Here is a 17394-nt window from a genome sequence, read left to right on the forward strand (position 1 = left end):
TCTCCAAATATTTCTGTTCATGATATTTCTCTGTCATAATCTTCTCTTTACATTTAGTGCATAATTGACTGCATTGTGATTTCAGAACCTTGTAGACATGTTAGAGGTCAACGGTGACACCACCTACTCCGTGTTTTCATGCCGTAGTGCAATTTGCTTAAAGTGACACATGATGTTAGATACGGTGAAGAGCAAAGGCAGATGGCTGTGACCTTTGACCTTGCTTGTTTGTTCACTTTGAAACACTAAAAACCCCAGCAGTGACTCATAAAGATCACAAACTTCATAGGTCAGTTAGCCCCATGTGTGTGTGTGTGTGTTTGTGTGTGTGTGTGTGTGTGTGTGTGTTTGTGTGTGTGTGTGTGTGTGTGTGTGCTCTCAGAGATTGAGAGCTGCAAAGTAAATGACAAGGCTTTGAACCCTGACTGAACTTTACTTAAGAAGACATTTAGTCGTTTAACAGGAAGCCCCTTCAGCTTGACATGGAAATAACAAGAGATTAAGAGTTGGGGAAGTGTTTTCAAAACCAGCAATTACGTGACGTTGTCTGAGAGATGAGTTGTTCTGTACAAATTTAGTAAAAAAAAAATGGTAATATAAGTCAGAATATTAGGCCAGTAGATTAATGTTATGTTGCTCTTTTGTAAACAATGTGGAGGTTTTATGTCAAGTTTGTGTTGTAACTTTACAATCACACAATTTATACACAGGAATAATAATAATAATAATAATAATAATAATTATTATTATTATTATTATTATTATTATTATTATTATTATTATTATTATTATGTCAGGTTTTATAGCTACAAATATTTTAGGACAAACAGTTTATGATACTTCTTTGTCATAATCTTCTCTCTACATTTTAGTGTATGAATGACTGCATCGTGTTTTCAGTAGACCTTTGCTTAAAGTGACACATTAAATATGGTGAAGAGCAAAGGCAGATGGCTGTGACCTTTGACCTTGCTTGTTTGTATACTTCAAGGTATACAAAAACACAGCAATAATAATAATAATAATAATAATAATAATTATTATTATTATTATTATTATTATTATTATTAATATAATCATCATCATCACTATTATTATTATTATTATTATTATTATTATTAATATAATCATCATCATCACTATTATTATTATTATTATTATTATTATTATTATGCATATATAACAATGCAAAGGCACTATTTTGAAGCAGGTGTATGATGATTTCTGCATGAGACTCCAACATGCTTTACATTTGTACATTTGGGAAATTGGGCGTTTTATCTAATCATGATTCATGATCATCAAGTTGGTTCTCTATAAGCCTCCCAGAACCACTTCCAGTGAGCTCCCAGTACCCCAAAGCTCAATGATCATAAGTTTCCATTACCTAGCACCAGTGCAAAACTAAAGAAGAATTTTGACACCAAAACACAATCTTGGCTGATTGACTACACCGAGCTTAAGTGGAAAATGTGAGTCAATTTCCTGAATTGCTTCTCAGAGCACCCAAGCATCTTTTCCTCCCTGGATCAGTGTTTGAGGAAAGTCACTCAGTTGTCCAGCCCTCAGTGGAAGTGTTTGGGAAGGAAGGCGCGTGAAGCGTGCGCGCGCTCAGCCACTCCTCCTCATCCCCAAAGCGCACTCATCTGCCAGAAAAAAAAAGAAAAAACGCTCTCAAAAGTTCTCTAAACTAAACGCAGGAGCAGCTGCGGAGAAACAGACAGACTATATGGAATTTCCAGGCTGAAAGAAAGGAACGTATTTATTTTTATTTATAGCTTTTTGAATAGGTTTGCTCTTTTTTTTGGCTGTTGCATTGGAGAGACAGTGGATGCAAAGAAATTTGGGGATTTTTTGAGAAAATTCTTCATGAATGAAAACGTTTCGGATTTTTTTTTTGGTTCGTTGCTTCGGTGTTGCGGTTGACGTTGCACGGTGTTTCTAGAAAAGAAAGTTTTCAGGAGCAGAATGAATGAAAGTCATGTTGAAATTTAGTAGAAAAACGACTTTGAGCACAAACAGCGTCTAAGGTAAGTCTCTCAGTCCTGTTTGAATCATTTCGTGAATATTTTTCTATTCAAATGCATGCGCAAAAACATTTTGTAATGCATGCACTGGAGTTCATGGAATAATAATAATAATAAAAAAAAAACAGCACCGTTATTTCACACAGTGCATTGCATTGTTTTGTTTCCTTTTTCTTTTGCACATCGCTTTGCGTTTCAGTCTTGATGATTATCGTGGTGCTCCACAGTGTTTTTTGTTTTTTCATGATAAAAGTTTTGGCTGCAGCTCTGAAGCTGAAGCTGAAGATGGGCCACTGTGTTGCGCGCGTACTGACTCTGTTTACGCTGGCGGCGCTGGCGAGGAGCGCGCGAGGCTGCCCGCGACCGTGCGCGTGCCCGCAGCCCGGAGAGGTTCACTGCACGTTTCGGTCTCTGCTCACGGTGCCCGCAGGCGTGTCCCGACAAGTGGAGCGCATGAACCTCGGGTAAGAAGGTTACTCCAAAATGGAGATGGAAATGGAGAAATCTGCATTCAAATATTTCATTTTGATTTCAGATTCCAACCTGAATCGATTAGACTTGTGTTACACAATAAGTTTATCAGAATTATAACAACAGTTGGCTAAAGGGTTTAGACACCTTTAGACAAACTGACAGCTTTTGCAACCAGGTATCTCTTTGCAGGAGATCAAGAAGTCCAGCTTTGATTTTACACTGCTGCCCTTGCATAGTGCACAAAATATATTTTGCACACAATTGCCTATTCTCATTCTCTTAATTGGAATTTCCACACTGAATGCCACTTTTCACTTGTCCAATGACAACAAAGTTTTTAGTAAAGTAGCCAAGAGATCACATGACAGTTTTCACCCAACAAACCCAAATCCATCAATGCATAAGTGAGAGGTCAAATGATCTTTCATTTCTTTTGTGTTAGTGTATGACACGCCTTCTTATACTACATGTATGACTGATATAAGCTACACTTTATTATACGCTAAATGTTTGTGTGTGGGAATTTTTGACCATTCCTCTAGAAGTGAGGTCAGGCAATGATGCTGGACTTAATTCATCTCAAAGGTGTTCTGTTGGGTTGAGGTCAGGACTCTGTGCAGGCCAGTTAAGTTCCTCCACACCAAACTCACTCATCCATGTCTTTATGGACCTTGCTTCTGCACTGGTGTCCAGTCATGTTGGAACAGGAAGGGGTCATCCCCAAACTGTTCACACAAAGTTGGAAGCATGACATTGTCCAAAATGTTGAAGCTGAAGCAATAAGAGTTCCTTTCACTGGAACTAAGGGGCCGAGCCCAACCCCTGAAAAACAACACCTGAATTTAATGATTTGGTGGGGTGTCCCAAAACTTTTGGCAATATAATGTATCTAGGTAGCCTAGCTAAATACTTTCCTAAACATGTTTAGATAAGGTAGAAAATCTTGAAAGCATGCTGTTATAGAACAATAATCAACGACAGGGCAGTGTGATGCAGCTCAGTTTGTCTTATGATTCCAGTTTTTAATTTATTAAAGAATAAATATTCGTACTTTTTATGATTATATTTAATGCTGTGGAATTTTTTCAAATCAAATTCAATCACAAAAAAGTGCAGCTTGTTATTTTACTTTAAAAAAAATGAAATGCCTGCAGTATGATACAGAAAACTTCACTATTTCATATAAATAACAGTAAGTTTTGCTGTTATAAACAAGTTTATTATTAGATTTATATTATGATGAGTGTCTGCATACAAATCACTGGGTGTAGGCTGTTACTATAGAAACAATACCAAAAGACCTATGTGGCTAGTCTCACTTTGGTACCATTTTAATAATGGAAAGAATGAGAGGGAAAATTACGATGTGAAATAAACCTGTCCATGGGTTTGTGAAAAGAGTTAACAATGTAGATAACCTATTAACTATTTAACAGTAAAGTTGTTGCTAGTTAAGCATTTACATAGCATACTTAATGGCATGTTAAGGCTAGCTTCCTTTGTTAATCCATTTGCAACGTCATGTTCTTTAACAAAAATAGAATATTTGTGCTGTAAGAATGACAAAATATATGTTTCTGCCCTAGAAGGATTTAAAATGAACAACTACTGACTAACTTTGGTGCTACTTTCTCTAATTGCAGAGAGATTCTTTATATTTTACTGTGTTGGACTTTGTGATGTGGATTCTTTTAGTGCTGTCTCTTACCCACCATAGCAAACAAAGCCACTATTGTATTCTTCCTCATTGCTCATCAAAATGAACTGGTTGAGCACACACCTGCCTCCCAAGATGATTTAAACACAGGCTGAAGACACAACACAGCATTCCTAGTCGAGATTTAAAATCCAGCTTGAATATTTCACCTGCATAATCTTTTCAGACAGAATATTTATGGTCCAGATCTTAGGTCTGAAGAATTATTGTGTACTGTAATTGTTTCGGTTTCAGGTTCAACACAATAAACCGAATAACAGGCAGCTCTTTTGCTGGTATGCGAAAGCTAGAACTTCTCATGATGCATGGGAATAATATTCATAACATTCCTGATGGAGCATTTCATGACCTAATATCCCTTCAGGTGAGTGGAGTATATATATCGAGTACATATCACTGGCTAATTTTTTTAATCCTTATTTAATCAAGACAAATCATAGCTACCAATATTTTACCTTTTCCCTGTTGTATATCCTTTCAGATGATGAAGATGAGCTACAACAAACTGAAGATCATTAGCAGACGCACATTTCAAGGTCTCTGGAATTTAGCCAGGCTGCACCTGGACCATAACCATCTGGAGTTCATACATCCGGATGCATTCCAAGGCCTCACCTCTCTCCGTCTGCTACAGTTGGAAGGCAACCGTTTGCAGCAACTCCATCCAGCCACCTTTGCAACTTTCTCTGTGCTCGGCTACTTCCCCATGTCCACTCTGAAGCACCTGTACCTGTCTGAGAATGGGCTTACAACGCTATCACAAAAGATGTTAGCTATTATGCCTCAACTGGAGAACTTGCACTTGCATGAGAACCCCTGGACTTGTGACTGTAGGATGAAATGGTTCAAAGAGTGGAGCTCAAATGCACCAGGTCAGCATCAAGTTCTATATAAGTTGTATTCCAAAACAGGGAGTAAGCAGCACAGTGGGAAGCGCTGATGCTCAGGTTATTGTTTGTTTGTAAGCTTTGAATGTTTTCATCATGTCCATGTGGTTTTCCTTTGGGTTTTATGGATTCCTCAAACCTTACAAAAATATGCCAGTAGATATGTGTTGAATTGCCCTTAGGTATAAATGTGTCTGCAATGTATTCCAGCATGTGCACAGTGTTCCCACTGGCTCCTGACCCATAGCAAACCCTGACCAGGATGACTCAGTATAATTAGAGCGAATTACTGAAAGTGGTAGCTGTGAATATAGTAGTTATAAACTGAATTACTGTGCATTATTGTGCAACTGTGTATGTAATAATTATATCAGTGCTTTATATCAGAGCCTTTAAAGAACACTTAAGAATTGTGGAAAATGCTAAGAATTGCAAGTTGCTATTGTATTTTTAATTTGACTCTATATAATTAATATAGTTAATTCCATTAGTGCCTTTAGCAGATTACAATGCAATACCATATTTTATTAATCCATGAACTCTTTTCTCATCAGATGTACTCAAATGCAAGAAAGATAGAGCTTTCCCTGGAGGACAACTGTGTCCTGTGTGTTTTTCTCCTAAACAACAAAACAAAAAAGATATTCGGGAGATAGACAACCCAAAATGCACCAGTCCTGTCATTAGTGCCCCTCACAGGACCTCTGCCCTGGACACAGAGAGTGAACTCTTGACATTAGATGACTTCCGTGAACCTCTTGGGAATGTTTCACTCGGCTTGTCAGACGAACATGGAAACCAAGTAGATCTGTACTGTCATGTCAATGAACCAACCAAGTCGACCAGAATAAACTGGAACCATGTTAACTCATTTCAGATTAACACAAATGCCACCCTGACGTTAGATCTGGAATGCCCGATTGACAGAGGCACTTATGAAAAGCTGTGGAGGCTTGTTGCATATTATAGTGATGTACCTGCACACCTGAAAAGGGATATTATGTTAAGCAAAGACCCTCAAATTAGCTACAGGTATCGCCAGGATGCAGAAATGGATGCTGTTTACTTCACTGGCGTGAAAGCCAATATGGTGGCGGAACCTGCATGGATAATGCAGTCGGCAGTGAACTTGCAGTTAAATAGACCTCAGTCCACAAGTAAAAGGGTTAGACTCATTCTTAGCACCCATCTATCAGAGCTGGTAGAGGCAGAGGAAGAGAGGCAGCAGAGGAAAGAGTGGGTTTTGATAGAGTCCAGAAACAGCACCAAAATATCTCAGGTTGTTGTGGTGGGCAACCCAATTCAGATGCATTGCAATGTGCATAGCTCAGGGAACCCATTAATAAAGTGGATGCTGCCCGATGGGTCTAAAGTTGAGGCCCCATATCAGAGCAGTGATAACAGGATCACAGTGTCTCCAACTGGTTTGTTGGCTATAACAGCCGTGGATCACTCGGACTCAGGTGTGTATTACTGTACAGCAAAAGTGGTGGGTGATGTAAGTATTCTTCCCTTTCGTCTGACAGTGGAAGACTCTTCTACTCCAGCTCCTGGAAGTGAGGGTGTGGCTGAACCTGTGGCAGGAGTCACTGGTGGGCCTGTTTCTCTTCCCTGTGTAGCCCTGGGTTCTCCTGATCCAGATATAAATTGGATCCTGCCAGACAACACAATTATAAACACATGGTCAAATTTATCCAGGATGTTTGTGGCCTCAAATGGAACTTTAACCATTCGCAATAGCCAGCTATCAGACAATGGTTATTATAAATGTGTGGCAGAATCTCAACATGGTGTGGACTCATTGGCCACAAAAGTAACTCTGACGAGGGCCTCCGGAGGACATCCTATAAGGAAATATTCCAGTAGACCTCAGCCTGCAGAAGGAGTCTCAACCAAAATAAAAGCTCCAATAAACAATGATGCAGAGGCATCTGGGGACAATGAAAATGAAGAGCCTGAAGAAAAAGCTTTTAAACGAGTGGATAGCTCTTATAAAAGGAGAATTCCAAATGCTCCTGTTCGGGGTGGACACCCAACCAGAAAAGTGTGGAGACGTCCTCCTTTGCCAAGAAGACGAATAATCTCTATGGGAGCTGACAGGAGTAACCCAACAGAAACAAGGAGAAGAATTAATGTATCAAATGGCCAGATAGATCCAGAACATTGGGCTAATATTCTGGCAAAAGTTCGCAGTGGTGGTGATAATGCAAAAACAACTACAACTGTAAGTTCTGGTCAGATTAGCACAAATAGATTACATCAGCTTGACACTGCTATCACAAAGTCCTTGGAATTGATACCAGCTAGAACAACCGGAGTGATACCACAAGAAGAATCATACACAGTCACAACAACAGACGCATCGGTGCAAACCACAGAAGTCAGCCTAGATATTAAACCCCTGGATGCTGAAGACCAGCTAAACATACCCTACCAAATCGCTTCTCCAGAGGTCAACCAAGATTCTGATTTGATTAATGTTGCATATACCACAATTGGTCCACAGCCTACTACTCATTCGGTGATAGATGCAGATATTGCCAAGTGGAATGAAGTGAGCACTGTCGAGAGCACAATTCCAAATGAAACACGTATTCATCAAAACCAAAGCCACAAGTTGGTTAGCAAAGAAAATGAAGCATTTCCCAGGGCTAGAGGTGATGACAATGACAATGCTAGTGATACAGAAGACAGCATTTTAAAAAGTCATGGGATTGAGGTTTATCACGGAAAATCTGACCACAGTCCAGTATCAACCACATCTATTGTTTTTGAAGAACAAAACACAAGAAAGTATTATGCTACTCATTTATTTACTGACACTGCAAAAATTGCATCAGAAGGGAAACATGACAGTTCACAAATTACACTGCTTACCACTATGACACCAAGATCTCAATCCACTTTAGAACATGAAAAAGGAACATCACATGGTAGGGCCTCATCCAATTCAAGACGTAAGAATAACGGCAGACGAAGAAAACCTAATAGAAATAGAACAAAACCAAAACAATCAAAATCTTCATACTTCATAAATATCACTCCAAATCCCACTACTCAAACCATGGTTTCTGAGATCACAAAGATGACTGCTATGTCTGAGTCAAAAATAGCAACATCTACAGTGGCTATGAGCAGTGGAGCCAAACTGGATAGCAGTGTTGCATTTACTTACAATCAAGGAACGTCACTCAGTGAAACAAGTCTGACAAATCGGACAGATCCTTTATTGGACATCAAGAATATCATAACCTCTGATACTTATGTCATTGAGAAAGTTTCAGTAGTGGAGCCTACATCACTGTCATACACTGAACCAGATAACAAAGCCTTGTCAACCACAGCGTTGTCAATATCTTCATCAACAACTTTAGGTTTTATAGGACAATCAACCACACACAGAGAAAGTGATTCTACTCTATCTCCTCTCATTCTGAACACTACATCTACTGACTATGGGACAATTATAAACATTGATTCCCTAATGGAAATGTATTTTGAAGAGGTAGAAACAGAAAGCACTACAGGACACACCAGCTCAGGGATAAAGTTTGACCCTTCCTCTGAGAGTCCACAAACACAATCAGAAGCAACACCAGGTGCAGGTAGAGATAAAGCAGAAAATCAATCTAAGTTCACACTGAAACCTTTCTCCTCATCTGCTGTGAAAACCCAGCATGAAATCATTGCAAGCCATGACTCAGAAATCCCTAGTGGGTCAACGAAAGCAAGCATCTATGAGGGGGCTCGTGAGAATTCTCAGGTTACAACTGAGAGGCCGAAAACACCCCAAAATGTTCAACAACCTGGAATGGCCACAACATCAAACCTAAACAATGCTTTATCTAACGGAAAAAAAGCCTCTGGAAGGAAGGCTCAAATAGCAGAAGAAAATACTGTAGCTTTGATGGAAAGTCAGCAGTACAGTAACCCTGTCACCACCCTGAAAACAACAACAGTAATAACTACTACCCCAACACCACCAATGCCTCCAACAACACTAAAGAATTGGAGACCCTCTGTAATCCACCCACATACATCTTTCCAGAATATACCTTCCGTGTGGAGTAGGTCAGGTATACCTGACAGTCCAAATCATATTCCTGACAGACACAGAGAAAGAATTTTAAACCCAGAACAGGGTATCAGGTCACCTAATAGAAACAGTCCAACTGTATTTCATTCAACAAGTCTATCAGAACATAGAAAATCAGATACCAGCGACAGTGATTTAAGCACCCAAAAACCAAAACCACAAACCACACTTAAAGTTCCCACAACTACCCCCAAAGTCCTAGTTCCTCCTCCAAGACAAACCCTTCCTATGAGGCCAAATGGTAGTTCTTTCTTTATCCACCATCCTTCTACCACCAATGGTGTTCATCATTCTCAGCAAAAGCCAGTCATCCCGGCTAGAAGAGGACAGCCTAAGATTACCAGCACCAATATCAGCACAGTGACAGTACAGGCTGAATCGGATGCCTATCTGCCCTGTGTGGCTGTAGGAGAGCCTAGACCCTTCCACTCCTGGACTAAGATCTCAACAGGTATGCAATCCTGTATTACAAAATGGTACATACACCTACATTAAATACATCTAGATCTGATAAAAGTTACATTATATAAAGTGAAACCAGAACATTGTAAAGTTGCTAACTATATCTATAATTGTCAAACATTATGCCATAAAAGATAATGTAATAAGTATTGTAAAATGATAATTCCGTATTATTATTTAAAAAGAAAACAAATAATTTAATTTTTTATACCATAGTGTTTCTGTAAAATAGGATACAGTTATTTTGGCTTTTTTTTGTTTTATCTGTTCACATTTATTGCATGTTAATTTACAACAGCTGACTGAACCATATTGTATTAAGCGATATTGATTTATGGCAGAAATAATTTCTTTGGACTCCCACAGTTACCACATTTTAGCTAGAACTATATATGATGTCATTTCCCTGTTACTGACCTCTTTACAGACCTCATCATCTGAAAGGAATGCCCTCAGTGGTTTATGTTGGAAACACAATGTGGTACAATTTCCAAAAGACAGATATGTCAGTTATTGTTTGTTCATAGTTAAGATCTATAAAACAGCTTAAAATCTAAATATTTATTAAGAACAACATCTATTAAGTGCATGTAAAATGTTAAGGTAATAGAGAATCAGTGCCATATAGTGTTGTATTATCTCTCTTTATTAATAAGGTTTGTCTTCTCACATTCTACCACTGTTAAATCAGAGGCCTGATATTAAAATAAATTGACAGTAAAATCTTATTGCTAAATCTTATCACAAAAAAAAAATTATAGACACTAACTGTCATCTGTTCAATATCTATTCAATGTTATTGTGATTCAATAACTGGACACAATTTTTATCATTAGAATCAATATGCAATCTCCTAATCAATGCCACTGTATCCCTCTGTAGGAGCCAGCATTACTCAGAATACTAAGATTCAGCGATTTGAAGTCCACCCCAATGGCACCCTCACTATCCGCAACGTCCTTCCTGTAGACCGGGGCCAGTACCTCTGCAGTGTCCAGAACCAGTATGGAAAAGACAAATTGGTGGTCACACTGATAGTCATAGCTGAACACCCCAGGGTGTTTCAGCCACGTTACCAAGACATAACCAAAAACCTGGGAGATATGATTGATTTGGAATGTCATTCCCAAGGAAACCCTCATCCTCGCACTACGTGGGTGCTCCCTAATAGGGAAATAGTACATATTGAAGCTCCCTCCCTTGGCATACATGAACAACGAATTTCAGTTTTAGCCAATGGTACACTCCGGATTAAATCTGCTACGTACACCGATCGTGGGGTTTATAAGTGCATTGCTAGCAATGCAGCTGGAGCAGACTCTATATCTGTTCGACTCACAGTTGCTGCTTCACCTCCAGTGATCCAACAAATGAAAAATGAGAATATTACTCTTCCAGAAGGCAGCATTGTCTACATGAACTGCAGTGCCAGAGGTGTTCCTCCTCCTACAATAAGCTGGTCTATGTCCAATGGTGTGCAGCTTCGTTCTTCAGAATTTGTTAGTGGCCTCAACCTCTTTGTTTTCAACAATGGGACCTTGTATATTCGTGGGTTGGGTCCGGCAAATACAGGGAAATATGAATGCACAGCTACTAATACACTTGGGATTTCATCCAGAGCTGTTAATTTGACAGTGAAAAAATCTATTGCATCAGCCAGAGCCAGAATTACTTCCTCATCTCCACAGAAAACAGATGTAATCTATGGGGGAAAGCTGCAATTAGATTGTGTTGCATCGGGAGATCCTGAGCCAAGAGTCATCTGGAGGACTCCGTCCAAAAAACTTGTGGATGCTCATTATAGGTAATAAAACATAAATTCATTAACTTAATCACATATGACCAGATAATTACACCTCCCATAGACATAGATTTAGTCACTAGTATTTTTGTTAGACTTGACTATCCAAAATGATACCTACTACAAATTGATCAGCACTTGTACCGTCTACATCTACATCTGCCTAACAAATAAAAACACTGCTCTAAGATCCTTGGGCAAGTGCTTACTAAAGATGAATGCTAAATGAATATACTAAAATAATATAAGTGTACCTAATAAACTGGTTCATCAGTGTACAGCAGAGTACTACTCATGTGTACTAGCAGTACTGCAGATCATTGAGAGTACCAAATGTTATTTCACATTGTTTACCTATTTACTCCTATTAATTCTTCAAAATTCTTTGTTTTTTAGTTATGACCCACGAATCAAGGTGTTTGCCAACGGGTCACTGTCTGTCCACTCTGTAACTGAGAAAGATGAAGGTGACTATCTGTGTGCAGCACATAACAAAATGGGAGATGATTATGCACCCCTTAAGGTCAGTATCTTGACAAAGCCAGCCAAGATTGAGCAGAAGACACAGATCAACCAGAAGGTGATGTACGGTGGTAACCTGAAAGTTGACTGTGTTGCATCAGGCCTACCAAATCCAAAGATCCAGTGGGCTCTGCCTGATGGCACTATGGTCAACAGCATTATGAAATCCGGCAGCAGCAGTAATAGTCCAAGTAGTAGATATGTCGTTTTTGACAATGGCACCTTATTCTTTAACGATGTGGGGATGCACGTAGAAGGTGATTACACATGTTATGCTGAGAACCAGATTGGCAAAGATGAGATGAAAGTACATGTCAAGGTGGTGGCAGATGTACCTGTGATCAGAAACAAGACCTCTGAGGTAATCAGGGTAATGTATGGAGATTCAGCCTCACTGAAGTGTTCTGCTAAAGGAGAGCCTAACCCTCACATACTATGGTTCTCTCCAACAAATAGAGCAATTCCTTCTGCTTCAGACAAGTACTTGATCCATAATGATGGGACACTGGTCATTCAGAAAGTGCAGCGCTTTGATGGTGGGAACTACACATGTCTAGCCAGGAATAGTGCAGGGCAAGATCTTAAAGTAACCAGGCTGGAAATCCTGGTATCACCTCCTGCTATCAACGGTCAAAGAGGCTTCACAAACTCTTTGAAAATATCTGCAATGAAGAATCAAAGGAAACTGATCCACTGTGATGCTTCTGGTACTCCTGTACCTCATGTCCTATGGGTTTTCCCAGAGAATGTTATTCTGCCAGCACCGTACTATGGAAGCCGAATGACAGTCCATCGAAATGGCACTCTTGATATTCATTCATTGAGGGCAGCCGACACAGCAAAATTAACCTGTATTGCTCGTAACGAAGGTGGAGAAGCAAGGCTCTTGGTACAACTTGATGTGATAGATGTTATAGAAAAGCCAAACCTCAAAAGCCCTAAAACAGAATCTTTCTCTATAACTGTGGGTAGAACAATGATGCTAAATTGTTCTGTTGAAGGTACTCCAGCACCACAATTAACCTGGATTCTACCTAGTGGTTCTCCACTAATGAGTGGCTCTCAATTTAACAAGTTCTTCCACAGGTCTGATGGGATTTTGGTAATTACTAACCCAGCTGTGTCAGAGGCTGGTTCGTATCGATGTTTGGGGCGTAATGCTGGTGGATTGGTTGAGAGGACTGTGGTGTTGACTCCAGGGCGGAAGCCAGAGATCAATAACAGGTACAACTCACCTGTTAGTGTCGTAAATGGTGAAAACCTACAGTTGCACTGTCTGTCTACTAGTGATCCTGTCCGTCTTACATGGACTTTGCCAAGCGGAGTTGTTCTAAACCGACCTCAACGGGCAGGTCGCTATGCTGTTCTACCAAATGGTACTCTTTCCATCCAGCAGGCTTCTGTGTATGACAGGGGCTCTTATACCTGCCGTGCCGCAAACGAATATGGAAGTTCCTTGCTAACAATCCCAGTCACTATAATTGCGTACTCGCCACGAATTTCCAATGGCCCACCTTCTACCACCTATGCCAGAAGAGGAGTTGCTGTTCAACTGAATTGTGTAGCTACAGGTATCCCCAAGGCAGAAGTGGCATGGGAGACTCCAGACAGAACAAGGTTAATTGTCAGCACTCAGCCACGCCTGTTTGGAAACAAGTATATACACCCTCAGGGCTTCCTTATAATCCAGAACCCCACGCCAAGAGACACAGGTTTCTACAGATGCACAGCTAGAAATGTGATTGGGGTTGACTCAAAGGGAACATACCTTCATGTGTACTGAGAAGCAATAAATTCAGAACAGAGATCTGAGAGTTTCAGCTAATCCATAGATTTATTCCTAGCTATTTTTCAATGTGAACATGACTTGCAATCATTCTAGGACTTGTTCTACAGTGTTAGTCATCACTTTGCCAGTCAGTTTTTCTATCCTGTAAACATCTAGGGAGTTGTGCTACTTATCCCATTCATACCTAATACCCATTAACTACTAATCTGACAGTAACAAGTAAGGTTTTTTTCATGTAAATACTACTACAACTATTTTCCTGGAGGTTTTTGTTGTTGTTGTTGTTTTTTTACTGTTGCAGCCAGGGACAATTTATGTCAAACTGTATATATGAGGCCTATATTTTTTATTTAATCTTGAAAAATAATCGGAGGATATTACTGACATTTTCATTTTGGAAATCATATGAATCATTCAGGGATATTAAAACAGACAGCTACATTAACTAATATTTTTCATTCTAAATGGGTGAAGGAAAAGTGTTTAAAGGATTTTTTTCATTGCTTTTGAACATGTTAATCTTTCCTGTTCCCATATAGGCAAACCTATAAAAAAGTATACTTTTTCTTGCCCCTTTTTTTTTTTTTTTTTTTACATATTTCCTGTAGGACACATGTTCACATTGGACTGACTAGGAGAAATGTTCAAACCTTAATGCTGAAGAACACAATGCCCTGAGTTAACAAAAACAGCTAACTCTTCATGTAGACTTTGTTACAGTTAATGGCTTTGATTTTTATCCAAACAGGACAGAACACTTATAGCATTACATATAAGAATGTTCTATAGAGTTTCTTATTCCATTTAGAAACAGAATCCCATTCAGAAGTGAACATTGTCTGAACTTGTATGCTGCAACCCAGTTGTGTAGGATTACGTAGGTATATCAACTGCATCTTTGTAGAGTTGACAAAAAAGGCACATGTTTTTTTTCCATGAGGTTGCTTTAACTTATTTGTCTTTTAAAGACTTGTATTGAGATTGAATTTTATTTTGGATATCTGTAATAAAGACCATTTTAAACAAACTACTTAAAAGTTTGCTTGAAACCAAACCACTAACAGTACAGACCATGAAATTGGAAGAAATGGTGAAGACATTAGCAATAAAGCTGTTGTGAGTCTTAGATAATATCTTACAAAATTCCTTGGTTCCTTGATAAAGAGAGGGGGGGCATTTATTAACCATCAGGAACTAAAATCAGTGTGTAATTAAGTACATTTTTTAACTTTCCTACTGTAAGTAAATCTGTACATTACCTGTACCAGACAATTTATTCAAATGAGTAGTGAGTTTATTTGAGAAAAGTATTATGGAACTTTGCCACACAATATGCACTATATGGTCAAATGTTTGTGGACACTTGACCATCACACCCATATGCGGTTCTTCCTCAAGCTGTTTCCACAACATTGTAAGTACACAATTGTCGAGAATGTATTTGTATGCTGTAGCATTACCATTTTTCCTTCAGAGGCCCAAACCTGTTCCAGCATGACATGTCCCTATATTCTAAGCAAGCTCTATGGAGACATGGTTTGCAAAGGTTTTAGTGGAAAAGGTCAAGTGTCCTGCACAGATCCCTGACCTCAACCCCACTGAACACCTTTGAGGGTTACATCCGCTATGAGATGTTCAAAAGACACATAAAGGTTTGATGGTCAGGTGTCGACAAGCTTTTAGACAATATAGTGTACTTGTTCCTTTCTCTGACGTGATAAAGAACAAACTTCTGGTTAATGGTGCTAAAGGGTTGCTAATCATTGTTCCAAAAATCAAAGCTAAAGTCTTGTAAAATGAAAAGCGTGAGCATGCACACATCCAGGACTAATTTTTTTTCCAAGTGAAGATAGCAAAGAAAAGTGAGGAAAGGCTTCATATTTTTTCCCTGAACTGGATTTAGGCCTAGACAATCAAGGGCTGGATTGCTGGATCTTGGGCACACCTGGGAATACTGACTTGCCAGAACTGTGACAAAGTGGTCACAGGGTAATTGTATTTCCTGAATGTTTGAGTCTAGCTGTCTAGGTCTTTGTTCCAGATTTGTGACTTTACACATTGCCAATGCTGTTAATAAGAAGGATCCAACTATTCTTATCTAACAGCAGTACAATACCAAAGGTTTAGCTAATTTTTATCTGTATTTTCCAGCAGATTTTAAATAGATTTTTACCATTCCACAGTACCAAAGATCCTTAAATATTTATATCATGGTACTGTGCAAGTGTGTTATTGGCAAGTGTAAAGGAAATGAAGAAGGACAATTGAATAAATTCCCTTAGCAGCAATTACAATTTTTAAAGCAGACCTCAGGCCTGAGTTGCCAATCGATTATATACTATATATGTAAGTATACCTTATAAACAGTGCTTACTTTACATCATGTGGACAAGGAGGAAAAAGGTCCCAGAGTGTATAGATGCAGTATTCCTCCATGTGCAGTAGTGTTCAGTGCCATCATAGACTTAGGGCCAGTAGCATTAATATGATGACTGTGGAACAATTAGTCATTGCAACCATAACGCTTTAGCAATGCAGTAGAAGAAACTGGAGTCAACTGCACATTTCCAATGTGTTTAACGTCACAAAGCTTGCTTTGCTTGTCTGAGAGTTTCCCTTAGAAATCCCAGACCACACATATGGCACAGGGTTCTTGTGGCCAGTGAACATTTTTAGCATCTTGTTCTGCTCCATCACTTTTCCTTTTTCACAAAGTCAGTCATTTCCATGACTCTTAATCAGCTAGCTCTACTGATGCATGAACACCACGTGTGGCTGCTAATGAGTATGCTATGATGAGCCAGCAATCCTATTTGTAGAAGGGATCTGAAACTTAAAGAATCTGAAACTTCAAGAAAATGGGTTATATTATTATTAATTTTTTTGTATATTATATTAGGTAAAAAAATATGTAAAGTTCCCAAGATCACATTATGAAACTCTATAGGCTGCCATAAGGTACCAGATCCTGTTCTTAGAACCTGGCAGTCTAGTGTATGCTGTGCATGCAGTATCTCACCTGCATTAATTGCCCTCAAAAAAAAGAGAGATCTTCAACCACCCAAGTTGCCAAGATAGCTTCCAACAGTATACAGTCACATTCTTTTGCTAGCAATGAGTGTTAAACGTGGAATTACAGCCTAATTAGAATGTAAAGTGTGGTGGTTTCTGCCATAATTAAAGAGTTGGCTTAAATGTGAGGCTATCAAGTTCAATCGTATGTTTTGTAGATGCTGGGAATTAGCATGGCATGCTTGCGGATTTGACCCATCAAAATTTTCATGTGCTAGCAGAACACTTGCCCTATATGTGGTTTGGAGCGCCCAAATGTTATGAGTTGCTAAGCTGAGTCAGGGCTTTTCTTCCATCATGACTTTTATAGTGGTTTTTCCTTTATTCATCACTTCATTACCAAATTAACCGTCTTCAACCTTCAAGCTGAGCAACATTTGGACAACATTTGGTGATGTGGTGCTGTGAAGGCCCATTTTCAAGGTTTGCATGGTGCAAACTACAAACTAGGAAGTATAGTGAGTATAGCAGGAAGTAAAGTGGACAGAAATTGCTGTACAGCAGATGTGTTTTAAACAGAATGTGGATATGGTTTGCGTAGTATGGA

The 17394-nt window shown here is 39.1% G+C and overlaps 1 protein-coding gene across 3 annotated transcripts; it reads left to right on the plus strand.

Annotated features, from left to right (window-relative positions):
* The first annotated feature begins 1475 nt into the window (after positions 1-1475).
* mxra5a (matrix-remodelling associated 5a) lies at positions 1476-14943 on the plus strand. Of its 3 annotated transcripts, none has more exons than XM_058380470.1 (7): positions 1476-2030; positions 2255-2491; positions 4453-4582; positions 4700-5090; positions 5660-9652; positions 10546-11467; positions 11861-14943. In XM_058380470.1, exons 2-7 carry the CDS (start codon positions 2271-2273, stop codon positions 13767-13769), a joined length of 7566 nt encoding a protein of 2521 aa, XP_058236453.1. In that variant the 5' UTR covers positions 1476-2030; positions 2255-2270; the 3' UTR covers positions 13770-14943. The 3 variants fall into 3 exon arrangements, with proteins under 3 accessions (XP_058236453.1, XP_058236454.1, XP_058236456.1); XM_058380471.1 differs by having other exon boundaries at positions 2281-2491; XM_058380473.1 differs by having other exon boundaries at positions 2293-2491.
* Positions 14944-17394: the final 2451 nt, after the last annotated feature.

Source organism: Hemibagrus wyckioides, linkage group LG26, assembly GCF_019097595.1.
Source record: "Hemibagrus wyckioides isolate EC202008001 linkage group LG26, SWU_Hwy_1.0, whole genome shotgun sequence".
NCBI classification, from domain to species: Eukaryota; Metazoa; Chordata; class Actinopteri; order Siluriformes; family Bagridae; genus Hemibagrus; species Hemibagrus wyckioides.